Raw genomic sequence first — 24,180 nt, 5'->3', positions numbered from 1 at the left:
CTCCAGCATGGAAAGAATGATGCGCCCCATTTGCTCTGTTTGTAGTTAGAAGAAGGCTCTTTATGAATTATGGCTCTGAGGTTTTGGACCAGTGGGCTTTTATGGAGGCTCCTTGCCACTCCGAAAGCAACAGTCCCCACAATGTACTGTTGTATGAGAAGCTGTATAGAGGTAGAATTGTGTTTACGTACTTTGTTTACCTGTAGCTTTTATGTATCTAACAGAGCATTAGTATCTTATTTAGATGTGTATTTATATATCAAACCATATGTCTGAAGAATGGGACTGCATTGGGTCATTGCTATCCAATGCACTGATTTACAGATTGGTCTACAGTTAGTACATGCTAAATGTCCTCATCAGACCTCCCATATGTGCCTCACATCCTCTCCTCCAGGCATCCTAGCGCCATCAGTCTTGATTTTATTTGCAGGATGAGGAAAAGGGCTTGTGCTTGGAAACAGTGATTAAACAATCAGAGAAAAATAAGAGCACATCCTCTGGTTTCCTAGCATCCCCATAACAAAACCCTGAGGATCAACAGTCACACGTCAGATGGTTATCTCTCGTCTCGTCAAGTCACCATCTTCCATTGACAATGAATGACCATTGGTCGTTTTGTAGCGTTGCATTGGCCCATGTGTGACATACCTTTTCAATCAGTGTAATTTCAGAATTTCTGTTGTTTACTATAGCACCCCCCTTGGGCCAGTCAGTGTAATTTTCTAAATGTCGGATCTCTATGGCTAGACGCATCATTCATCCAATTGTCGTCAGAATTGTCCCAGTTGTGTTGGAGATATCGCGTGACATAGGAACATACATACAAACGGACGTAGACAGATCCACAGGGGGACAATGAACAAATAAAGTCCAGCTCATTGACTCAGGAGACTATGCATTATTGTACTCTCACACAGCTGCAGTACAAATGTATCACAATGTCTGTGTGAATTGAGTATGTTCTCAGAGATGACTCTCCCCTGGCCCCAGCCTGTTCCCCTATGTGAGGGTCATGTCCTCTCTAATGTCATGTTTTACTTCACCACTCTGATTAGGAACAATGGAGAATACGCAGCACACACACAGACACACAGACACACAGACACAGACACACAGACACACACACACACACACACACAGGCTGAACCAGGAACTATGTCCCAGTAGACTGGTTATTCAACCTCAGCAGCCAGGCCTGGGAGTGTTCTAATCCAATGGGCCTTATAGTTTCACCTCAGTACCCCACCTCCTGCACACACACACCTCCTCCCCTACTTGCCCTGCAGCCTAACATCTAATGCCTCAGGAAGGGCAGGGAAAACAAACAACATTCACACGCAACTGAAGAAAAAAACTTGGCCTAGAACATGTTGTGTACAGTTAGCTGATGATAGCTAATAACGAGGTTGTTGTCTTTCTTGGCTCCCCTTTTGTTGACCTTATGAGTGACCCTGTCAGTCCTGCATACAGTAGTTAGCTGATGTAACTGTTGTATGGACAAAGTTACTAGCCACTTAGTTCTGGTATAGATCAGTCCATGGGGGCCTTAATTACGAATTAGTGGTGTAAAGTAATTCGTGGAGAATGTTGTGGGAGTATTAATTTCTGTTTTACTGTTAGTCCTACGAATGGTCCAGTGAGACCAATATAGTCTGACCAGTTATTACAGGTAGGGTAAGTCCAATTAATTAAAAAGGAATGCCCTCACACATGATGTAGCATGAGAAGAAGCTCCCACATACCGCTCAGTTTTCTAACTCAATGTCTGTTAGTAAATGCAACAATAAAAAAAATGTTGCCCATTGGGTTGAATTTGATGTACCTAAAACCACCCATTGTTACCACATGACTTCTTTGAAAATACAGTACATGGCAACAGGAAAAAAAGCCTTGAAGCACAGACTTTTTGTATTTTAAAATCCATATGAATTTTCCAGCCGGTCCTACAGGACATGTCTGGTGTAACTAACTCTATGCCGGTGTTTGATGAAGGCTGTGGACGACGATGATAGATGAGGAATCGGATGACAGCCTGCCCTGGTTTACAGGCCTTCCCCTCTGTCTCTTACACTCTCTAACTCTCCTACTATGCCTCTGGGGGACGTTGGTAGACCTTACCATGGTGCTGCAGGGCCGGGCGCTCCTGTGCTCTAATGTTGCCCAGCTGGAATTGATGCAGCCATGACAGGCAGTGACGCAGATTGGGTGTCAGGTAGCCGGCCTACTGACAAGCTGACATCAATCACGCTACTTACTAGGGAGCTTGTTAAGTAACACACCTTACCTTTTCTTTTTGAACAATTTCAGCCTGGAATGCGGGTTTGAACAGGTGTGTTTCATGGAAGGAGTATTTGGTATTTGCTCCTGTCTGTGTCTTTGTGTCTGTCTGGCCCACAGCTGTGTATAGATCTGTATCCAATAGTCCTAGGATATGACTCGCCTCAGTTGTAGACGCTAATTAATTAATGATTTTACTTTATTGACTGACAAACTGGACTCTCTTCAAAACAAAGGTGTCCAAGTAAATGTGTGTTTTAAAGTCCCATTATGGTGTCACGCCATGGGACATCCTCTTTGTGGACACATAATCACATACACACATAATCTATCATAACTATTTAAAAATGTTATGAATAGACTTGAAGGATATCATTCTTATAAATACAGTTTTTTCTGTGTTGACATGCCAGGAATTTAAGAGTGGAGTTTTATTCATTATTCTTTAAAATATCAATGTTTTCAATTTTGCGGCTCTTTGTTAACAGTCACACCAGTGGACATTCATCATGTTTAATTCAAAATGAATGAATTGTTGTGCATTTTGCAACTTTACATAGAGTTTAGCTTAAATACAAAGCCTTTTACGATACTAAACAGTTTTCAAACCAAAATTAACTTCATAGAAAGCAAAAACAAAAATAAGTGTTTTTGTGTGTTTTATATACAGTTTAAGTATGGGATATAAGGGGTATAACTCTTACGAGAAAGATGGGGCAAAAATGTGAGGTTTTCGCCAGGATTTTAAAGCTGAGACTGATTCAGCCTCCCTGACATGGATTGACAGACTATTCCACAGCAGAGGAGCTCTATGTGAAAAGGCCCTGCCAGCTGCCATTTTGTTTTTTAATTTTAGGGACCACAAGACACCTTGCATCTTGAGAGCAAAGAGCATGTGTGGGTATCAACAGGTCAGATAGGTATGATGGAGCTACGCCACTATGTAGTGATTTATAGGTCAGTAGGAACACTTTAAAATCAATTCTAAATTTAGCAAGGAAGGACAGGCGTAAAATGTTCTGACTTCCTCCCATTATGCCCAGATTTCTTACAGTTCTGTTAGCCACAACATCCATCTAGGTTGAGGGTCAGATCAGCAAGGGCAGTTGTTTGGTTTTTAGGGCTTAAAATCAGCATTTCTGTTTTATCACAACTAAGAAGGAGGAAGTTTGTTCTTTATGTCTGCCATGCACATCTCTCGAGGGAGGATCCTTCCCTGGTTTCACAGAAATATATAATTGGGTATCGTCTGCATAGCAATAACAGTTAACATTGTGCTTGCGGGTGATCACCAAGAGGTAACATGTACAGGGAAAATAATTACAGACCTAGGACGGAGCCTTGTGGAACCCTGATTTATCATTAGTGTGAACAAACTGAAATCTGTTGGGCATTGTCTTACTGTATGATGAAAAAGCCATCCAATGAATTTGGAGGCATTTGCTTGTACTTGAGCAAACAAGATGTTTCTGTACACTTCAAAATACATTCTGCTGCTGCCGTCAGCACTTACATCATGAATGTAGACATGTTAGCCAGCTCTAGTGGCAGCTACTGTATACATGCCCAAACCATAGCACCCCCTCCACCATGTTTCACAGATGAGGTGGTATACTGTAAATCTTGGGCAGATCTTTTTTTTTATCCAAACTTTCCTCTTGCAATTACTCTGGTACATGGTAATATTCGTCTTACCTGTCCACAAGACCTGTTTCCAGACATCTGCAGGCTTTTTAGGTACTTTTTTATCAAACTGTAACCTGATTATCTTTTTTGAGGATAACTAGTGGTTTGTACCTTGCAGTGAAGCCTCTGTAATTTGGCTGGTGATTCACGCCTGGAGAGTGTTCCTAATCTGTGGGACAGTTGTTTTAGGATGTTTCCTAATTATGGTGCATTCTTTGGTCATCCACTGTAGAAGTCTTCTTTGGCCTACCAACCCGTTTGCGATTGCTGAACTCACCAGTGCTTTTTTTTCTTTTTAATGATGTCCGGCATGTTTGGCAAGCCTAAGGTTTCAGATTGTTTTTTTCAGGTTTTTCAGCCTAATAATGGCTTCCTTGACATTCGTTGACACCTTTTTGGTCATTATGTTGACAGACATCAAAAGCAGACTCCAAAGGCAAATGCAAAGCCTAGAATCAATACTAAACATTGCTCTCGTATGCCTGCACAAATGATTTGATGGAACACACCTGACTTACCATAAACCCCTGTCAAGCCAATGGTGCATTTCTTTTGGTGCCCTGAATAGTTTTGTCATTTCTAAATAGTGAAACCATTATGTACGCAAATACCATCAAATAAAAGCTGAGAATCTCTACTTTAACCTCATAGTAATTGTTTGATTTCAAATCCAAACTTTTGAAGTATAGAGCCAACAGTAGAAAAAATGCTTCACTGTCCCATTACTTATGAGCGTTTCATCTAATCCAGATGTGCCTATTGCTCTGATGGTTTCAATATTTTCTATGAAGTACTGTATGTCATGAGTTCATCACAAGTAAAGGGGGTGGGTGCATGTTTACATAAGGCAGATTGGCTTTTGGTCAATTTGGCAACAGTATAAAATAAGAACTTGGGGTTGTTCTTATTGTTTTCTATGATATTTGAGAATTAAGAAGACCTTGCTGAGTAAAGTGCCTGATTGCAATTGACAAGCCTGTCTTTTCCGGCTAAGTGGAAAACTTCCAGTTTGGTGGAACGCCATTTCCACTCAAGCTTTCTCAAAGCCTGCTTAAGGGTTTGTGTGTTTTGGTTGTACCAGGGAGCAAGTTTCTTTTGGCTAGACTTTTTCTTCACTTCTCTTAAGGGGAGAAACCAAGTTGAGAGTACTCCTTAAGGTAGAGTAAAAATCCTCTGTCAACAAATGAGCTGAGTTCAGGTCTGGAGACTTAGAATGCAATTGGAAGGAGGGTGGAAGGTTATCACAGAATTTATGGGAAGTCTCAGGATTAATGGAATGGGTGGTGATAAATTGGGTCTCAGAGCTGAGAGAGCTACTCATTTCAATCTGAAAAGTAATGAGGAAATGATCTGATAGAACAGGGTTATGAGGACAGATGGGAACATCAGTTATGTTAGTACCATGCGATAAAACAAGATCAAGAGTATAGTTATAATAATTACTTGGTCCAGACACAGATTGGCCAGACACAGACTGCACAGCACTGGATAAGTGAAACATGTTGAGCACTGATGCTGTATAACATGATGACTTCAATGTGTATTAGAATGTCTTTATCTGTCCAGTTGACTCAACTCAAGACTTGTGATTTCATCAAAGCCCAGTAGAGGGACTATATCACTAGAAGAAAATACAAATAATTTCTTCAGCACAACACCTACAGCTCAGATCACTCACTAAGCCCTATATTATAGTGTTTATAGTCCCCACTCCCCAGCATTATTTTGGACCGTTTTTTCCCCTTTCCATTCTTTTAATTTCTGCTCACACTTGTGTTTGTTTGTGTCTGAGGGTGTAACTGGTACAGTAGGCATGTGAAAGGGTGGACAATGGAGCCAATTTGAAGTCCAGAAGCACAAAGAGCACAGTGGTGTTATGGGAGCTTCCTCTGCTCTGAACATACACGGTTACACCTCAGCCATGACCCCCAGCCAGCACACAACAGATGACAAAGGCCATACATATTCCAGGACCTTGTATTTTGGCACATAAATCAAAATTTGGAACATGATCACGAGTGTATTGCCACATCCCAGTATGACCATGATCACATTGTTAAGGTGGTGCATTTGCAATGTATTGAGTGTAATTTCACTCATGCTAATGATGATTGTTAGTTGGTTGTTTCTGAACAAGATGATATAATACTGTAATGATAATGTTTGTTTTTTTAAAACGCCTTTCAGACATCATTTCCTCCTGAAAAGACAGATAATTTCAGAAGTGTAAAAATGAGACACTTGTATTGGGCTCAGCAGCACGTGTTCCCGAGAATGAACTGCAGTAGGCCGTATAAATACTAAAGTGAAAGGTAAACGGAGTCCAAAACTGATGAAAAAGTAAAAAGCCCACTGCGCTTTGAACTGAGAGCCGCCGAGGGAAAGCTGGGAAGCGAAGTGACAGCGAGGGAAAGACGTGGGCGGATATTTTGATCGACTAAATATAGCTTGGCATGTGCTTCAAATAGAATCTTCCATAAATATTCATGAATGGAGGGAAGAATCTGGTCTGGGCAATGCAGAGAGGGAGAAGGGAGAGTGAGAGAGCCCGTCTGAAATCTTATTTTTAGATTCTCTGCCTCTATTCCCCGCATGGAGGGAGTCTATTTTTATATGCGGGAGACAGAAGCGTGGTGCAGAAACAGAAACAGCCGTACAGTCAGAGTGTGTAGGAACAGAGGAGATGCACCATCAGGGAGGAGAGGAAGAGAGCGATAGAGAGAGGGAGAGGGGGCCTCTAGCACAGGTATTTTTAGAACACCACACACAAACACTGCCTCAGACACACAGAGGGGCGGGACCGTGCAGGGATTCTATCAGCACGAGCGAGGCACTGAGGACGAGCATGAAAACCATATGAACCGTGCTAGACTTCGGCGCGTTGCATCCAGACGTGCCGCAACAATTGAACACTAACACTACAGTACATAAAATCACATTCTGTGTGCAGTATAGGCCAGTACATGCATCATTCTTTTCTATATTCTCAATAATAGTTCATGAATACATGACAATATAGGAGCCCAATAAAAATGTAATGATAATTAATTGATTTTAATGACGACTATAATGCATAATAAATAGTTCATTATGACAATAAAGACACTGATGTTGAAAATGATGAGACTGTTATGATATGTGATCATTTGTTGGCAATCCATAACTTGGATGCCTAACATGATGGCGAACTTAAAGGATAATGAAATTGAAATTACAATGATGACAGCGATGATTAGGCTGCACGAAGTTGGAATAATTGGGACAAACTAAGCAACATAGCCTATTGATCTATGGCCTGGCTATGGATTTGCACAGAATCTGAATAAATGACACTACTTCTGTTACATTCATTGATCCTAATAAGGCATAAATTATTAAACGTCAGAACAAAAATAAATACGATCAATAATTACAACGTAGGCTACCCATTAAGGTTACTGCAGTTTATCTATATGTGCTTTAGCCTTGGTTAAAGAAAAGTGACTTCTATAGCGCGTGTCGTTTTATCAGCAGAATGATGTGCTGTATCTTCATTGCCCTGTTGCCAACATTGCTTGCTGGTTGAGGGCTGAAGCGCGTTCCTGTGTGCTTCTTGTCTTGATAACCCAGTGGGCATGCTCGAACGGCAGAGGCCTGCCCAGGGGTCGCCTTTTGCCCACGCAAACAGATCAAAATGGCGACAAGGAAGTACACATTTCGTTGGCGGATTGGCGACACAAGCTACTACTATTGAAATGAATCGGGTGGCGTCAGACTTCAATGTGTCCATTCATTTACAGTCATTGTGTGTAACGGGTAGAATTTGTTTACCGATCTTTTGTTTTAAGCTGTTCAACGTAGAATGTAGAATATTGGTAGATGTGATGTTTATATTCTTATTTAATCATACAAACAGAAAATCCAATGATATTTGGAAATAAATTGACTTGGTTATTACCATGCTGAAATCTTTCAAGTTCATGTAGTATGCTCCTGGATGGCTCTGACATATGTTGGGTTCTCAAATGCAATTTATTCGGAGAACAAGGTGTGAATTTTATTGTTAATCATTAAAGGCCCACATTAGTCATTTTTACGTTTTTTTACCTGATATATGACATACTGGTCAGCTGCAGTTATTGCACAATGATTCAAGCAAAACTGTCTGGCGTGGGACTTTAAAGCTGTTTTATGGCTGTAATAGCTTATCTGACAGGCTGATGTTTTTTATCTAATCGCCTCAAATCATGAAGAGACATCTCAGGGGAAAGCTCTGGCTCATTAGTTTACATTTTATGTTCCACACTATTTATTTAAAAAGGGCTTGAGCTACGACCAATGTCCAACCAAAAACTGTTACGCTGCAACGGTTGTTTGCTAAAGCCCTAATGTTTGGGTGTGGAGTTCATCAGAAACCTGTCCTGCACGCCAAATCTGATGTCAACATAGGTTGTGGGAATGGAGATGTGGATCAAGGTTGAAACGTGCCCAGACTGAAGAATGCCTTTATTCGGCTTTGTAGACGGATCATCCACAGTTTGAAGAAGGGTACCTGAAGAAGAGTCTATTAATACGCTGGTCAAGTGGAACGTCACTGGAGACACCTGAACAAGCGCGCAACTCTGTAACATGATAATGCGGAGACAGTGAACATCTGCGCAGGTTTTTTTTTTTTTTTTTAAATCGAGTTTCAACTATATTAGCGAGTGATCACATTAGCCAAGTTACTTGTATCACTACACACGTCTCAAATATCAAATACAAATATTTTATCACGCTAAAACAATGGAGCTTGCAATACAAACTTGCTAGGTTGTATGTATCTCCCCAGACAGCTTCGTTGTCATGGTATTCTTTGATGATGCAATCACTCTGCCAGCGTATAGGATGGCGTTTGAAACGGGCACGTCTCTTGAGGGGACAACAGGGTCTTCTCAACGACATCTGCCCAAATGTTAAATAGCGTTTTTTTTTTTTTGTATACCTCCGGTTTTCGCTGTGATTGCTTTTTTGTGTTTCAATAAACTTTATAGTATGTCTGTGATGTGGTTACTAACATGTTTATATGTGGTTGTTGTTCAACAACTGCAAAACCATTAAAAGATAGTTTGCCTGCAACAACAAAATGCTAGCTGGCTAATCGTGACGTTGAACTCAGTGGCAGTGCACTGTTTACTAGTTAGCTCCCTCACATGCTCTTACGTCAATACGGGAGAGTTATTTTTAGCTCCGCGTCTCCCTGCATCACATCGACCTTGCAGTTGGTTGGTCCACCGTCCAATCATCGACGTGAGGCTGCCTCAGTGAGACTTGGGTGCATCTCAATAGTCTACAGTGTCTACTGGCCTCCATGCAGGGCTCATTCCCTTTTTCTGCACAGCAAGGAAAACACTAGATTATCAATTCAATTAAATTAGGGGTCTATTTCCAGCTGTCTGTATAGCCTTTTCACATCTTTGCAGATGAAGGGAAGGAGACAGGAAGGAGAAGCCCTTTTTTGACGTTTGGGATGCACTCCTTCAATGCGAACTGTTCATGTAGGCCAACCTAGGCAACGATGTCAGGATTTGCTAATCTTTGATTTGTTAAAGGAATGTTCCACTCTAATTAAATCGTATAGGTGTCTAGCACTAGTAATTGAAGTAGTACACCAGCCAGTTTTTATGTATATTCATTGTATATTTAGATTATCTCAATTGTTTAATTCTATGTAATAAAAAATGTTGGAAAAAAATCCATAACAACACTCAAACTCAAATATTTGAAAACATTTTTAAACTTCAATAGCACTTTAGCCATACAATACAGAGATCTAAAATGAATGTCTGACGAATATCCAATATGAAACTAACTTTACCTAGGTGAAATACCTTGCCAACTGTAATGGAAAATGTGTCAGTCTCCAAATTGTTCTGTTTTAAACGTTCTCAATACATCAGACTTATTTCCAGACAAATGTTCTTGCACTGTCAACACTATCGGTCCATTGGGTTGCTTCGAGTGTGCAGTGCTGTCAAAGAGTATATATCGGTATATATATATAATATATATACGGTATATATATAAAAAATCCAAGTGCAAAAACAGCTAGCCTATAAGATGTAAATGAAGTGGAAGATCGCTTTAATCCACATTTGTATGGTATTTGAGGTGATTTAAAAATTAATTAACCTGTGTAGCATCTTGCTCAGGCCAGCTCTCATTAGCAAGGAGCCTGTTCACCCAGTTGATATGATATTTGTTTTAGACCCATTGAAATATTTTTGGGACTTAGAGCCTACTCCATAACATTTTCTTTTTTGTTGCACTCTTAACCACAAATTTTTGCTATTGGTGTGATTTGGGACAATGATGACCTTTTTAAGTGCAGCCACTTCCTGTGCTTTTGATGAATTCCTAAAATATTTAAAGGTTTTTGTGTCATGATACATGATACTAGATGGGATTGATATTTTTAGTTTGGGTGGGAGACTCTTCTTTTATCCCAATTGTCAGTGTCAAGAATAGTGTCATTGTTGTGATTAATAAATATATATTGTGTGATTGTCTGTGTACTGTATGCACATCTCTCACACATGGCACTGTATGTTGTATGTATTGAGTGACAGAGGCTAGAATGTAATTTGACATTGACTGTGAAGCTAGCATGATTATTACATTAATGAGGGGTGATATTAATGATATTTTAGCAGCAGCAGGTAGACACCTACCACTTCATGACTTAGGACTGGTAAATGTCTCTGAGGTTCTCTCACTCTCTCTATCTATGCAAACAGACATTGCATACATCAACATCATATCATCTAATCGCCCTCTCTCTATCCCTCTCTCCCTCCAGTTTCGATGTCGAGAACGGGCTGTCAGTTGGGCGCAGCCCTCTGGACTCCCAGGCCAGCCCCAGGCCAGTCCACAGCCAGCGCCGTGAGTCCTTCCTCTACCGCTCCGACTCAGACTTTGACCTCTCACCCAAGGCCCCATACAGGAATTCCTCCACCGCCAGCGAGCTGTGAGTGTGCCCATTGGTTTCCCTCCTTTCCCTTTGTCCTTTCACTTTCCTTTCATATCTTCTGGAAAGCTCCAAATCAGAGATGTCAGAGATCTCTACTTTATGCTGCAAGGTCTCACCTGCCAAACTGAGAAGTTTAGGAAAGTCCAAGGCTAGACTACAGATATGATTTTGTTGAATAGATAGATTTATTCATTTAAGAACATACAGTATGTCTGTTTCTGCTTTGCCTTGGGTACCAATTGTAATAACAAAGCATTTAGTATCAATTTATAGGATTCACAGCTATACCATCAATCACATACTGTGCTGTACAGTGATTGTGAGGCCCTATAGTGATCCTGTTAAAGACTACTTAGTGGTTTGTGTCCTAAGCACATTATTGTGTTTTTTTCAGGCATACTGTTTTATTAGAGCAGATGCTATATTAAACCATATTGCTCTGCGGGTTTGGAAAATCCGCCATCCTCCAGTTTGGAAAGCCCCTATTACTGCAACCAGCTGTTCTTCCCATCCCGGCACGCTTGCATGTCAAGTCCACTTTGGTAGGGATTACACAAAGTCGGAAAAATGGGGCCACTTTCTTGTCTTTTTTTCCTGCTGTTTGTTTTTCTAACCAACGTCAGAGCCAGCAACGTCAGAGCCCCCCCCCCCCCCCGTCTAAACACCTTAGTTTGTGATGAATCGGTTGCAGGTCACCAACTCTTGCCTCTGTTTTTAAAGGGAAGAAAGCTTGAAGCACTGGGAAGTCAACTGGTTGTCTCGGTGAGAAGAACTTGACAAAAACACTGACTTTGTCCCCCAAAAGGCCTGTCCCGCAGGTTTTAGAGCAATCCCCCCCACACCCCCCATGTCAATAGTGACTAAAATTGACCCCCGTTTTTTTCCTTTGATTCTAAGTCAGCCATTTCAGTTTTGCATGTGAAGCTTGAAGAGAGACATGTCCAAGCATAACTCACCTTGTGCCTTTACTAGTTACACTTTTACTTCCCCCTATCTCACTGTTACCACACAACATACAATGCATGGCTTTTGTTTGACCTGAATCTTACCCGGTTTACCTTATTTTGCTATGTTTTGGACTTCATTGGCTTTGATGTTAATCAACAGGTTATTCACAGTCACTGATCAACTCTAAACCTGTATTATTCACTCAGTGGATGCAATTTTGTTTAACCAACATACACTGTCTCTATTCCTTTGCTTTGAAGAATCAATGTTAGAGCCTATTTATTCAGCCTAATTCTGAGTCATTTTCCAAATGTGCTTTTTTCCTACTGTAGACATGGAGAAGACATGATAGTAACACCGTTTGCACAGGTTAGTATAAACTAAAAAACATTACTCAACACAACACAATACTATATTGTTTAACAAGCCTAGTATGTTCAACACTTCACGTCATTTGAAATGTGCTCTCTTATGTATCACGTAATTTTAGTAACATGACTCCACATGTGAGGTGAAGCCAAAAGTACTTTTCCATCTCAGGGTGGACAATAATGTTATTTTCATTTAATTCTAATACACCTTAGTGCACCACAGTGACACTATAGGACTCAATAAGGAAATTATTTAAATGATTTAAATTTAAATAGTGACACTAATACTGTACATACTTAGTAATAGTTGCCAGTTACAGCTTGAAGTCATGGCTGTCACTGGGTTACAGCTTGAAGTCATGGCTGTCACAGGGCAATAGTGCCACCGGAACAGAATTGGCATATGTTGGCACTCCATGGCTGGCCTATACGTGGGTTGTGCGTCACAGCTGCACTCACTTTACAAAACAAGCAAGGAATCCAATACCACATTCCTCGATATGGACGCTGACTGATAAGAAACCCACATGGGCCTGGAGACAGATACTGTGGCTTTTACGTGCTGATTCAAGATTTGGATGGCCACAGAGTCTCTGGCATGTATGACGTATGTGAAGGAGTGCCAGCGTTAAACTGATACAGGGAGACTGCAGAGGGGGATGATACACTTACTCAAAGTTTTACTCAAACATCTCAGGCATCTTACATTTTATGAAATTAACATACATAAAGAAATAGAAAATATGTTTCCTTCGTATTCAGTAGAGCTAGGACCTCAACTGTCAGAATGATGTGGTAGAGATTGCGTGCTGTATATAATGATAGTCACTTTTTTAGGTCCTTGCCAGTTTGAGGACAGTTAGGAGCAACTTTGCAGTTATAACCCATCAGCAGGATCGTGCAGCCAGCAAGTAAGATCTTTTTTTCTAAACCATACAGTACATCAATATGCCCCCCCCCCCCACACATCTAACCATAATCCTTCTACTATATGATAATTATGGTTGATGGTTGATTCATCATTATTATGATTATGATAGTGATTATGTATTATAATGATCCTCAAAAGCCTGATGAAAAATGTGTAAATATCCATTCGCTACAGTATACTGTATGTGCATTAAAACTGGTATGCACTGTGTCGACAGGAGATCTGGCAGTAATCCACCATCCATGTGCAAGACAAGCCTAGCAGGTCAGTGTTAGTACAGTGCTCATCTGGTTACATCCTATAGTATGCCACAAACATACCTCTACTTTTAAATTTTACTCAAAAATGCACACAATTTTAACATATTTCTCCAAGATTATTTTACCTTGTTAACATTTTTATTGCATTTGGAATGAGATTCAAAATGTAACCACACAGACGATGCTGTTAAATCTTCTTGAGAAAGATTCTTGAATGTTGAATGAATGTTGAATTCAATAAATGTTGAAACTTCAACCCATGATGTTTTTGGTTGTGACAGAGGAGCCATACCAGCAGCTGGCTGTGGAGACTCTGGACGAGTTGGACTGGTGTTTGGAGCAACTGGAGACTCTGAAGACACGCCATTCTGTCAGTGAGATGGCCTCAAACAAGGTACAGTACAGTATAGTACAACTCACTAAGCTCTGAGCACTCTTATGAGTTACTCCCCTTGGAATTGTATTAACTGATAATACACACATTAGTACAGTATTTTATTAGTCTTTGTTCATTCCACTAACAAGGCACAGTGCAGTAGCCTAGGCCTCTGTTATGAATCAGTGCCAAATGGATTGCCATCAGTGACTGTAAGGTATACTACAATCATGACTATGCCTCATTTGGAATCTGCAGGGATTTTGTTGTTCAATATTCCTGTAGTTGCACATTTATATTTGAAGAGTATGTGTCAGATTTTAGACTGATCACATTAACTTTCCCTATTAAACTAAAACACAGCATTGTCAATCAATGTGCATATGTAACAACACTTTTGTAACTAATAAAATGTTTTACAATAACATACAATAAAACATACAGTAATTTATGCAATACACTTAGTTGCATCCCAAATTAGAATAGCACCACTAAGCAAGCAATCGAGTGTCTACAGGTATCTGCAAATGCATTTTTCTGATCTTTTTCTAAATCTTTCAGTGATTAGGAAATATTAATGAAATCTCCAATCCTCTGACATTGGAGAAGATTCCATGAATGAAAAGGATGGTTGCATCCACAAACATGTGAATGGGTGGTTGCATGCAGAAAAATTTGAATGGATGGTTGCATGCAGAAAACATAATGGAAGTAGGAGGGAGTAGGAGCAGAGGATGAAACGGCATCCCCCCATCCATCCTCATCCCTCTCTCCCCTCCTCCTTCTCTTAGACTGGAGTTCATAGCTCCAGTGTGATTCTGTGATTAGCCCACTCACACACTAGCCACGTGTTCTGGGTACACACACACACACACACACACACACACACACACACACACACACACACACACACACACACACACACACACACACACACACACACACACCTCCCACCACACAGAGGGTCTGCCTGGATACACACACCCCTCATTGCTGCGGATCAGTCAATATTTAGTCTGTTGGAAGGCTTTATCCATGCTGGCTGGGAGGGCTGGCTGATGATGGGAGGGCTGGCTGATGATGTTTCTGCTTCATTGCTTTTTCATTCAATGTATCTGGTCAAGTAAAGTTTATTTGTATGGATATCGGAATCATTATGGATCCATGACAATTTCACATTTTGCTGTCTGTCTTTATGTGGTCTATTTGGGAATACCTGTGGTGTCCATTGGGAAGGTATGAGGAGAATGATGTCTGATTTCCATATTATTATGTTACAATGATTGTCACAAGAAGAAATGACAAATGGAAATATTGAAACATATGTGCAAAAAAGTTATCTCACAATCACCACACACGACACATCCCGGAGTTGGTCGGGAGGAACGTATAATAGTATCCTGCTTTGTGCAAAATTCACATATGCTCCCTGTTTTCTATAAGGTTATTTTTTTCTCCTTATAGCGTATAGCCTGGATCTGCAGAGACATGTCATCAAATAGCTCTCTTGTACGCATATTCGTACATGCTGTACTTTTATGAATTAAAATGTCCAAGCCATTCAAAGCATCAGCCTCCCTTTCCCTCAGTATCTATCATCTTCAAACTTGGTGCACATGGTGCATCCCCAACCCCCCGACTACAAACTAATCAGCCCCCACCGACTCTGTACGACCATGAACCAATAAGTCAGTTTTTCTGTCCCAGTCTCTATCGCATTGGGTAGCTGATTGGCTTCTTCTCGATGGCATTTTGGAGGGGGGGGCGAAAGGGGGCGGAGTCAGGAATAGCGCGTTCTCCTCTCCTCTGTTTACACACGATAGCAGGCAGAGAGGAGGGTGGGTGGCGAGATAGCGGCACGAGTCGCTTTCCTGCCATGTATCCTGGAATTCCGCACCCCTACAGCCGCACAGCCTTGCTTCTTCCATGGATTCTTCCATTGTCTGCCCATTCCTGTTGTGCCAATAAGATCTCCCAAAGTCGCTACTCGCTAACAAGCTCAAGCCTTGTGGACTGTCTGCTTGAGTAGAATTTAGGACCCCAGGAAAGCAGGACAGGAGCACAGTGGGCACTCTCAGGACAGTGCAAAGTACACAGCTAGCTACTGACAGATCTGCTCTTTTTCGCCCATGCTTCAATTTGTGCTGAAATGCCAGAAGTCAATTACTTGTCTTCTATGTCGTGGATGTACATTCAGGTAAGAGGGGCTGGACTGGGGATGGATGGGATGCACGTGTTGCTGTGTGAATGAATGTTGAGTGCAGGCTGAAGTCGTATGCTGAGCAGATGTGTCTATGATGCTTACAAACTTGTGATTTGTAGGTCCTTGTATGGGGGAATTTAGTGAAATTATGCTTTTGTGCAGGATATTTATTTTTTGTAGTCATTGTGCATGTGTGCACGCTTGTATGTTTGTGTGTGGGTGTCCTCAGAGCAGACTTGTCTGTAATTTGCAATTTCACAGAGGGGGATATCATCTCTTATCCTTCTGTATGGTGATTATATAATACATCTGCACATATGAAAGAGAGTTATCTATGCTTATATTACCTATTGTAGCTGCTGTCAGCGACGCACAGGGGAACCTGGTGTTGAGGTGAATTGCCTCATGGTAACACACACACACACACACACACACACACACACACACACACACACACACACACACACACACACACACACACACACACCATCCTATGTGTATTTTAACATTATTCTTGTTCATGTCTCCCTGAAACCTCTGTCTATAGATATTGCTCGCCTGCCAGTAGTCTATTTTGTGTGGTTAAATATATTGATCCTGCAGCTAGGAAGAACATATTTATGCGTTTCTTTGGAATGGCATTTCTTACTCTTTGAATGACACCTTGCAGAAAAACAAACTCCTACTACATTGTGTGAAGCTCTAATACTTTGTTATCATTCAAAACATCATTCCAACACGAAAGCTAGAGTAATAGTGAAGTGACATGATCAAATAAATATGGATTGGACTGTAATCAGTCTTTTGAACAGTAAAGGCCTGGTATAGGCTACCTGTTAGGTGCATTGTCATCATCAAGAGGATGCAGATTTACTTCACAGTTAAAGTGATACTGTGTGTTGTTGGTTGTCTCCTCTTTACAAAAGTGGGCTGAATATGTACTCAACTGTATTAATTCCAGAGAAATACAGAATGGCTCAGTTCAATAAGTATCCAGATACTGTCATGTGCATCATCTGTAGCAAAGTACTGTATATTTGTTGTAGTTGTGTGTCGTTTGTCTCCCCAGTTCAAGAGGATGCTGAACCGAGAGCTCACTCAGCTGTCAGAGACCAGCAGGTCAGGAAACCAGGTGTCAGAGTTCATCTCCAGCACCTTCTTAGGTAGGTGTCTAGTTTACCACCATCCTGACACAGTCTTGGAACTGTATGGTGTCTGGATAACTTGATGTAAAAGTGTAATGAGTTAGTAGCGTGTAGCTAGTAAACTAGTTTTAGTGTACTAAGTGTAGTTGCTGTCTACTAAATCAATAATAATATGTGTAACTGCATAGTATCTGTGCAACTAGACAGTCTCAGGCTTACCAGCCTCTGTATCAATAGACATCCTATCTGAACTCTCTATGACTGTGGTGTGTATCTGTCTGTATTGCAGAGAAGCAGCATGACATGGAGATCATGTCTCCTCCCACCAAGGAGAAAGACAAGAAGAAGCGTCCCATGTCCCAGATCGTCGGGGTGAAGAAGCCCACCCACAGTCCCAATGTGGCCCCCTCCAGCATCCCACGCTTTGGGGTCAGGTCCAGTCAAGAGGGGTTCCTGGCCAAGGTGGGGGTCCAGTCTACCCTTATTCTTTTTTTTTGTTATTGTTTCAAATTTTATTTAAGATACTGTGAAAATGTCTTGCTGGGTTGTATATATCTATGTTTTATAGGTGCTCTTACTACTTTAATGATTTGATTCTGATGCTTTTTCTGTCAGGAATTGGAGGACATAAACCGATGGGGCGTTGATATTTTCAAGATATCTGAATATTCTGGGAACCGCCCATTGACGGTGGCAATGTACTCAATTTTTCAGGTATTTCATTCTCGGGTCTCTGTAGAAATCCTCTCACCATTTAAACTATACACAGAGACACTGTTCATGGTTTGATTGAATGCTTTACATGATGAAAACAATGCCTCAAATGATCAAAATCATGTCTTGAATGATGTCCTTTACCTTTCATTTACCTCTGTAGGAGCGAGAGCTGCTGAAATCCTTTAAGATCCCTGCGGACACCTTCATCACCTTCATGATGACTCTGGAGGACCACTACCACGCCGATGTGGCCTACCACAACAACATCCACGCTGCTGACGTGGTACAGTCCACTCATGTCCTCCTCTACACCCCTGCCTTGGAGGTTAGTTTTGTCCCAGTTCAGTGAAGTTTTTTAAGCTTTATTAGGATTAAATGTTTGTGTTGATATTGACAATATGACCTAAATCATCTACTCATGGGCTACCTAGGGATAATTCATTTGCTAAATCTACATTATGCAAATGCATGCAAAATACACATTTGAATACTCTGAATACTTTGGATGGCTCTGGATGAAACTGACACAGAAAAGAGGCCAATATAAATGAAATCATGATCATGCAAGATCTTTTTTTCGATGACTTAGGCCTATCTGGCTAATTAAAGGTTAAATACGTGTACATGAATTAGACCAGAACATGACCCCCCCCTCCACACACACACACACACACACACACACAGACACGCATGAGCAGACATACACATACATATTGACTTTCCCTCCTACTGTATCTCTCCAGGCTGTGTTCACTGACCTGGAGATCCTGGCGGCTCTGTTTGCCAGTGCCATACATGATGTGGATCACCCTGGAGTGTCCAACCAGTTCCTCATCAACACAAGTGAGCTTCTATAGCCCTGGTGATTAGGACAGTTTATGGATGAAGATGCTTCACTAAAGTCTGTAAATGTTTTCTGTGTGTGTGTGTGGTGTGTGTGTGTGTGTGTGTGTGGTGTGTGGTGTGTGGTGTGTGGTGTGTGGTGTGTGTGGTGTGTGTGTGTGTGTGTGTGTGTGTGTGTGTGTGTGTGTGTGTGTGTGCGAATCTACTAATAAAAAACCTCCCCTCTGATTTTGCCAGACTCAGAACTGGCCTTGATGTACAACGACGCATCGGTCCTGGAGAACCATCACCTGGCTGTAGGCTTCAAGCTGTTGCAGGAGGACAATTGTGACATCTTCCAGAACCTCAGCAAGAAACAGAGACAGTCCCTCCGGAAGATGGTCATCGACATGGTTAACATTGTTAAACTTGATTGAGATTCTGGGGGCGTAGGAAGTAAACGCTGGGGACAGGAAGTTATCAGCAAGTCTCAATAACCCTAAAGTTTTTGTCTGAGCTGCTGGCGATGCCCCTCCTGTTCTGCCCTGCCCCTCCTGTTCTGCCCTGCCACTCCTGTTCTGCTCTGCCCCTCCTGTTCTGCCCTGCCCCTCCTGTTCTGCCCTGCACTGTTGTTTACAACCCAAATTGCACACATTGCACAAAATGAAAACATGGAGATAGCTGAATATGTTGTCGATGCCATCATTTCGTAGGTGAGCAGTGTGCATTCAGTTCCTTGTTTGAAGCACCTCCTCAACTCCTCTGTATTTGTGATAGAATCTGTGGTGCTGGTAAAATTCACCAGATCCATAACCACCTCCCAGCACCACTTGCGAGAGTCTGACTTAGTGAGATTAACCTCTGGGTATATAAACCCAGTTCAGATAGCATTGCTGTTGATATACTTTTAAGATATTATATATCTTTTTATTGTTTACCTATATTGCATAAAATATTTATTGCTGCATCTGTGTTGTATAAATTTTACATTCATGATATTAAATGGTACTATATACCTCTCCACTGTATGGTGTACTGTATTGCTTGCAGGTCTTGGCCACTGACATGTCCAAACACATGAACCTGCTGGCAGACCTAAAGACCATGGTGGAGACCAAGAAGGTGACCAGTCTGGGAGTGCTTCTGCTGGACAACTACTCTGATCGCATCCAGGTAATTAGCAGAATGACCTAAGCCAACCAAATGAGCCGTTTAGAACCACATTACAGTATTATGATATAATAGTTTTCCCCCCCTCACTGCTCAGTAAAACTTTGCTGGCGTTTGTAGGTTCTCCAGAACATGGTGCACTGTGCTGACCTCAGTAACCCCACCAAGCCCTTGGAGCTGTACCGCCAATGGACCGACAGGATCATGGTGGAGTTCTTCACTCAGGGGGACAGGGAGAGGGACAAAGGCATGGAGATCAGCCCCATGTGTGACAAACAAAACGCCTCCATTGAAAAGAACCAGGTACAGAAATACACACGCACATATGAATATTAGGAGAGACAAGCACACACACATATACACATATACACACAAATACACATACTGTCACACACACTTAACTAAACGATGTGACTCTGCCGGAGTTTGGCCGAGCAGGTTTGCCTGGCACAACTAACGTACACGTTATGACCAGTGACCAAGGTTTGAATCCTGGTCCCCCTTTCTTTCTTGTCACCCCTCTTTGTCTGAATACCTTTATGATTTCTCTTCTCTGAAAAATGACAATAAAATTGCTGTGACTCTATTTGAGAGGAACAAGTCAGTGCTAACACAAACAGTGGCACAAGCTAAAATCATCATCATCTTCTCAATCAGGTGGGCTTCATTGACTACATCGTCCACCCTCTGTGGGAGACATGGGCCGACCTTGTCCACCCTGACGCCCAGGAGATCCTGGACACGCTGGAGGACAACCGTGAGTGGTACCAGAGCATGATCCCCCACAGCCCCTCACCCACCCCTGAGGTCCAGGACAAGGTTGGCCTGCTTGGGGGAGCCATAGGGGCTGGAGGGGGTAGTGGTGGTGCCGGGGACAAGTTCCAGTTTGAGCTAACCTTAGAGGAGGAGGGTGAGTCTGACACAGAGAGCACACCAGAAGAAGAGGAAGGGTACAATAGCCCTGGGGCGGAGCCTTCAAGAACTGATTCTGACAGCAGATTCCATTCCATGTCTGCCACTGCTCACCTGCCACGACAAGTGCTCCCCAAAATGGCCACTGATGGCCTAAGGACGTTGTCCTCTGACTCTGACACCGACAGAGATTGCACTGAGGACAGAGAACTTGACCAAGAAGGGAGCGGAGGTGTGTCGGCACGCTTCAGCCTCGGTACATAACACCAGTGCAATGTTCTTTTTTGATTTAGTTTTTTTGTTGATATCTGTGCCTCCTTCCCCTGACCCTTTCACACCCAATGGCTTCCTTGGACTGAGTGACAGGACAAAGCTGGGGTCAAGCAAGCCAGTGAGGGTGCGTTCAGGAAGTCTGCACTTACACAGCAGTCACCTTGCACTGGAGAAAGACCCACTGTTCCTTCGGTTTTAGCTGCAGAAAACAGGAAAACATGTTTTTAGCTGGTCTTTTGGGTTTTACCAATATGTCTTTGTTTCCAACCCAAGGTCTACATTGAAGGAGCAAGGAATATTTGCACAAATGTCTTCCTTTTGACTACTTATGACTTCTTGAAGAAAACAATGAACCTAAAAACACCACAAAGGCTCTTTAGACATTATGCCAAACAGTGCAATAAATGGGGACTTGGCTATAATGCCTTTTAGTTTATCTGTTAACAGTTGTGTCTTTTAGTTAGATCCATTCAAAATATTTTAGAAATTGGTTAATACCGGTTAATTGAGGACTTAACAGAAAAGACCTGGTCCTCAGAATGGCTTTGAGGAAGATTGTTTATGTAGCAAATACTTTTTGGGTAACCTTGTTGCATCTGCTGGGTGCCTTGCAATGTTGTTAGCTGCTGTTACAATCTGACTTAAACAATGGTCATGGGCTACAATTGTGATGCAACTAGACTCCTGCTGCTTCTGTGGCTCCTATCTGTTAACAACTGGTTAAGGCTCAGTGCTTCCTTTTCTAGTCATAACCTTAAAATACAGCCTTTGAGCATGTTGGTTATAAGTCTATGGGTGGTAAGGGCATCAAGAAACCCAAAGCTGTGCCATGTGAACATGGCGCCTCCAAGTGTTGAAGACTGGAACTGAAGTTAGTTCTGCAATCCAAGGCATTAAAAATGCTCATACTGTTAGGTATTTAAAATGTATTGGTTTCAACTGTGGTCTTGTAATAGAGGTATCCAAAAAAAGCACTTCAGTTAAGATTCACCACTTGTCCTTTTTGTATGATTTTATTTAATGTTTGTATTTGAATTCACTGAAAGCACTGCTATATACTATAATTTTGTGTGTATCTTTTAACCTTTTATTGGCATCCATCAGCCTGGCTCCACTTTTAGCACTTTACAATTTTACTGACAGCCAATCCCCATCCTGTTTGTAAGGGCTGGAGCCAATCCAAGAACACATTAGTGGTAGGTGATTTGAAAATATTTTGCTGTAGGCAACAGGGTAACCAGCAATTGCATACCCTGGAACATCAGCTGAATTTGTTGCTTTGAGGGAACCTCTAAAAAGCAAAGCAGTTTTTCACAGTTGAAGGTCTGTGGGACAAAATGTACAATGTAAAAATCAATTGTTGTTACAGTACAGTATTTTGCATTCTCCACATACTTCAGGTACTAATGCTGGTCACATTTTCAACCAGTTGAATTAGTAAGACATTGATAGCATTTACCCTTGTTAGCAGCATTTGTGATAAAAACTAGCTTCTTGTGTAATATTTTCAGAGATGTACAGTATGAAAGATGTATGAAAGATGTTAAACTCAAGCGCAATTCCAACTGTCCAACCCAAGAGGCTATTGGCAGATTTCTGTGCCAGAATTCTCTCCCTTTTCCTTTTGTCATTGATCAATATTCTGCTCTTCACAGGGACATAGACAATGACAATACAAGTGCCAAGCAAGCATGACACAACTCGTACTGTAATTTCCATTTTGCCGCTAGCTAATTTCCATCAATGACTGACAGCATTGTGATCATGTTGTCCTGTGTACCAGTTCCTGATACCATAGTTCTCTTTTTCTCTGAACAATAACATACTGATAACAACTTGTCTTAAAGAAGTTGTATGTTTGAATGGTGGCCATTTTTTTAAGAATTTAATTAGTAAAGAAACCAAAGCACTTTGTACGGTACTTTTACATGCACTTCCAGTATAGTTGAGTGTAATGTGACATTGTTGACTAATCCACAGTATTCTGTCTTTCTGTGTATGTGGCTTGATTTTTACAGTTGATGAAGCATAGCACAGGCTGGACCACTGCAGCTGCAATAGGGGACTTGTTATGTTATATAGGTTAGAATCTTTTTGTAACTGTACAATATGTTTTGATAAAATGCATGACATTAACTGCAAGATTCGAAAGGAGAGTGTTAAGTATCTAAATTAAATTTGTTTGTGGATAAATGCCAACTTTTAAGCCACCATGGAGTCAATCATGTTTTGTTTTATGAAAGATCTGGAAATGTGATTTTCCGGAGCCTTATATTTACAGACACTTTAGTTCATCATAGATGTGATACTTGACATGGTGGAGACAGCAGTGCCGTCCATACTGTAGCTAAGGAGCACAAAAACAGTCCAAAACTCAAGCAAGCCTGAGTTTTTTTGCCTTCCTCTTTATAAGTGTGGGACTCATAATAAAATGTCTCTACCAGCCCTTGTTATGACAGTAATTTCACAGAATTGTGTTCTCAAACCAATTATTGTTTTGTATATTTTCCTCACATTGCTTTGTGTACAGTTTATTTATTATTTCTATATATCTGTCAGAAATGAAGAACTATAGACTTTGTTGGAGGCTGAGTATTTATGTGTAGTTACCTTCCAAGCTATGGGAGAAGAATAAGGGGACAGATTTAAACTATTCAACCATATGTTTAATTTTCCTTATGTCTGCCAATGAAAAAAAGCAAAAACAGTAAAACTTTCAGGTTCTTCTAGATAACATCGGTAGAGTAGGATATTTTTCTGAGTTTCAGACATGTTGTTCCTATCTTTCTCTCCTGACCAGATATCTACTGCAGTCTTGACAATCTAAACACTACTGTTAACTACAGGTTTGTAAGCTCTCTTACTGTAACTGTACGCCTGTTCACCTTGCCAATAAAGGAAAGAGTCTTCATGCTTTTGATATCATGAATGTTTATTTGAAATCTCTTGACTATGGAATGTTGCAATGATCAGCTTGTTTTATTTCAAGTGACACTCACACACAGGACAAAATACATTATATTCCAGACATATTGTCATTTTAATGCTATTGTCAATAGGGATTGAACTGGACATAACAACATCTAGAATACAAGTCA

The 24,180-nt window shown here is 41.2% G+C and overlaps 1 protein-coding gene across 2 annotated transcripts in view; it reads left to right on the top strand.

Moving 5' to 3' along the window:
- pde4ca (phosphodiesterase 4C, cAMP-specific a) overlaps positions 1-23,977 on the top strand; it is a 29,133-nt gene extending 5,156 nt beyond the window's left edge. Inside the window, exons 2-15 of one of the 2 annotated variants that reach the window (XM_083679934.1) lie at positions 10,784-10,951; positions 12,235-12,271; positions 13,111-13,184; positions 13,422-13,468; positions 13,746-13,858; positions 17,113-17,206; positions 17,478-17,650; positions 17,804-17,902; positions 18,066-18,230; positions 18,649-18,748; positions 18,986-19,140; positions 19,778-19,900; positions 20,018-20,200; positions 20,555-23,977. In XM_083679934.1, coding sequence (XP_083536060.1) covers positions 10,784-10,951; positions 12,235-12,271; positions 13,111-13,184; positions 13,422-13,468; positions 13,746-13,858; positions 17,113-17,206; positions 17,478-17,650; positions 17,804-17,902; positions 18,066-18,230; positions 18,649-18,748; positions 18,986-19,140; positions 19,778-19,900; positions 20,018-20,200; positions 20,555-21,073 — 2,050 coding nt within the window. In that variant the 3' untranslated portion in view covers positions 21,074-23,977. Of the gene's footprint in view, positions 1-10,783; positions 10,952-12,234; positions 12,272-13,110; positions 13,185-13,421; positions 13,469-13,745; positions 13,859-15,828; positions 16,038-17,112; positions 17,207-17,477; positions 17,651-17,803; positions 17,903-18,065; positions 18,231-18,648; positions 18,749-18,985; positions 19,141-19,777; positions 19,901-20,017; positions 20,201-20,554 lie in introns of those variants that run through there. The other variant, XM_083679935.1, reaches the window with a different exon arrangement.
- The last annotated feature ends 203 nt before the right edge of the window (positions 23,978-24,180 follow it).

The sequence above is a fragment of the Argentina silus genome (assembly GCF_951799395.1).
Source record: "Argentina silus genome assembly, chromosome: 1".
NCBI classification, from domain to species: domain Eukaryota; kingdom Metazoa; phylum Chordata; class Actinopteri; order Argentiniformes; family Argentinidae; genus Argentina; species Argentina silus.
Note: the sequence above shows the minus strand (reverse complement) of the source record. Positions and strands in the feature narration are given on the sequence as shown.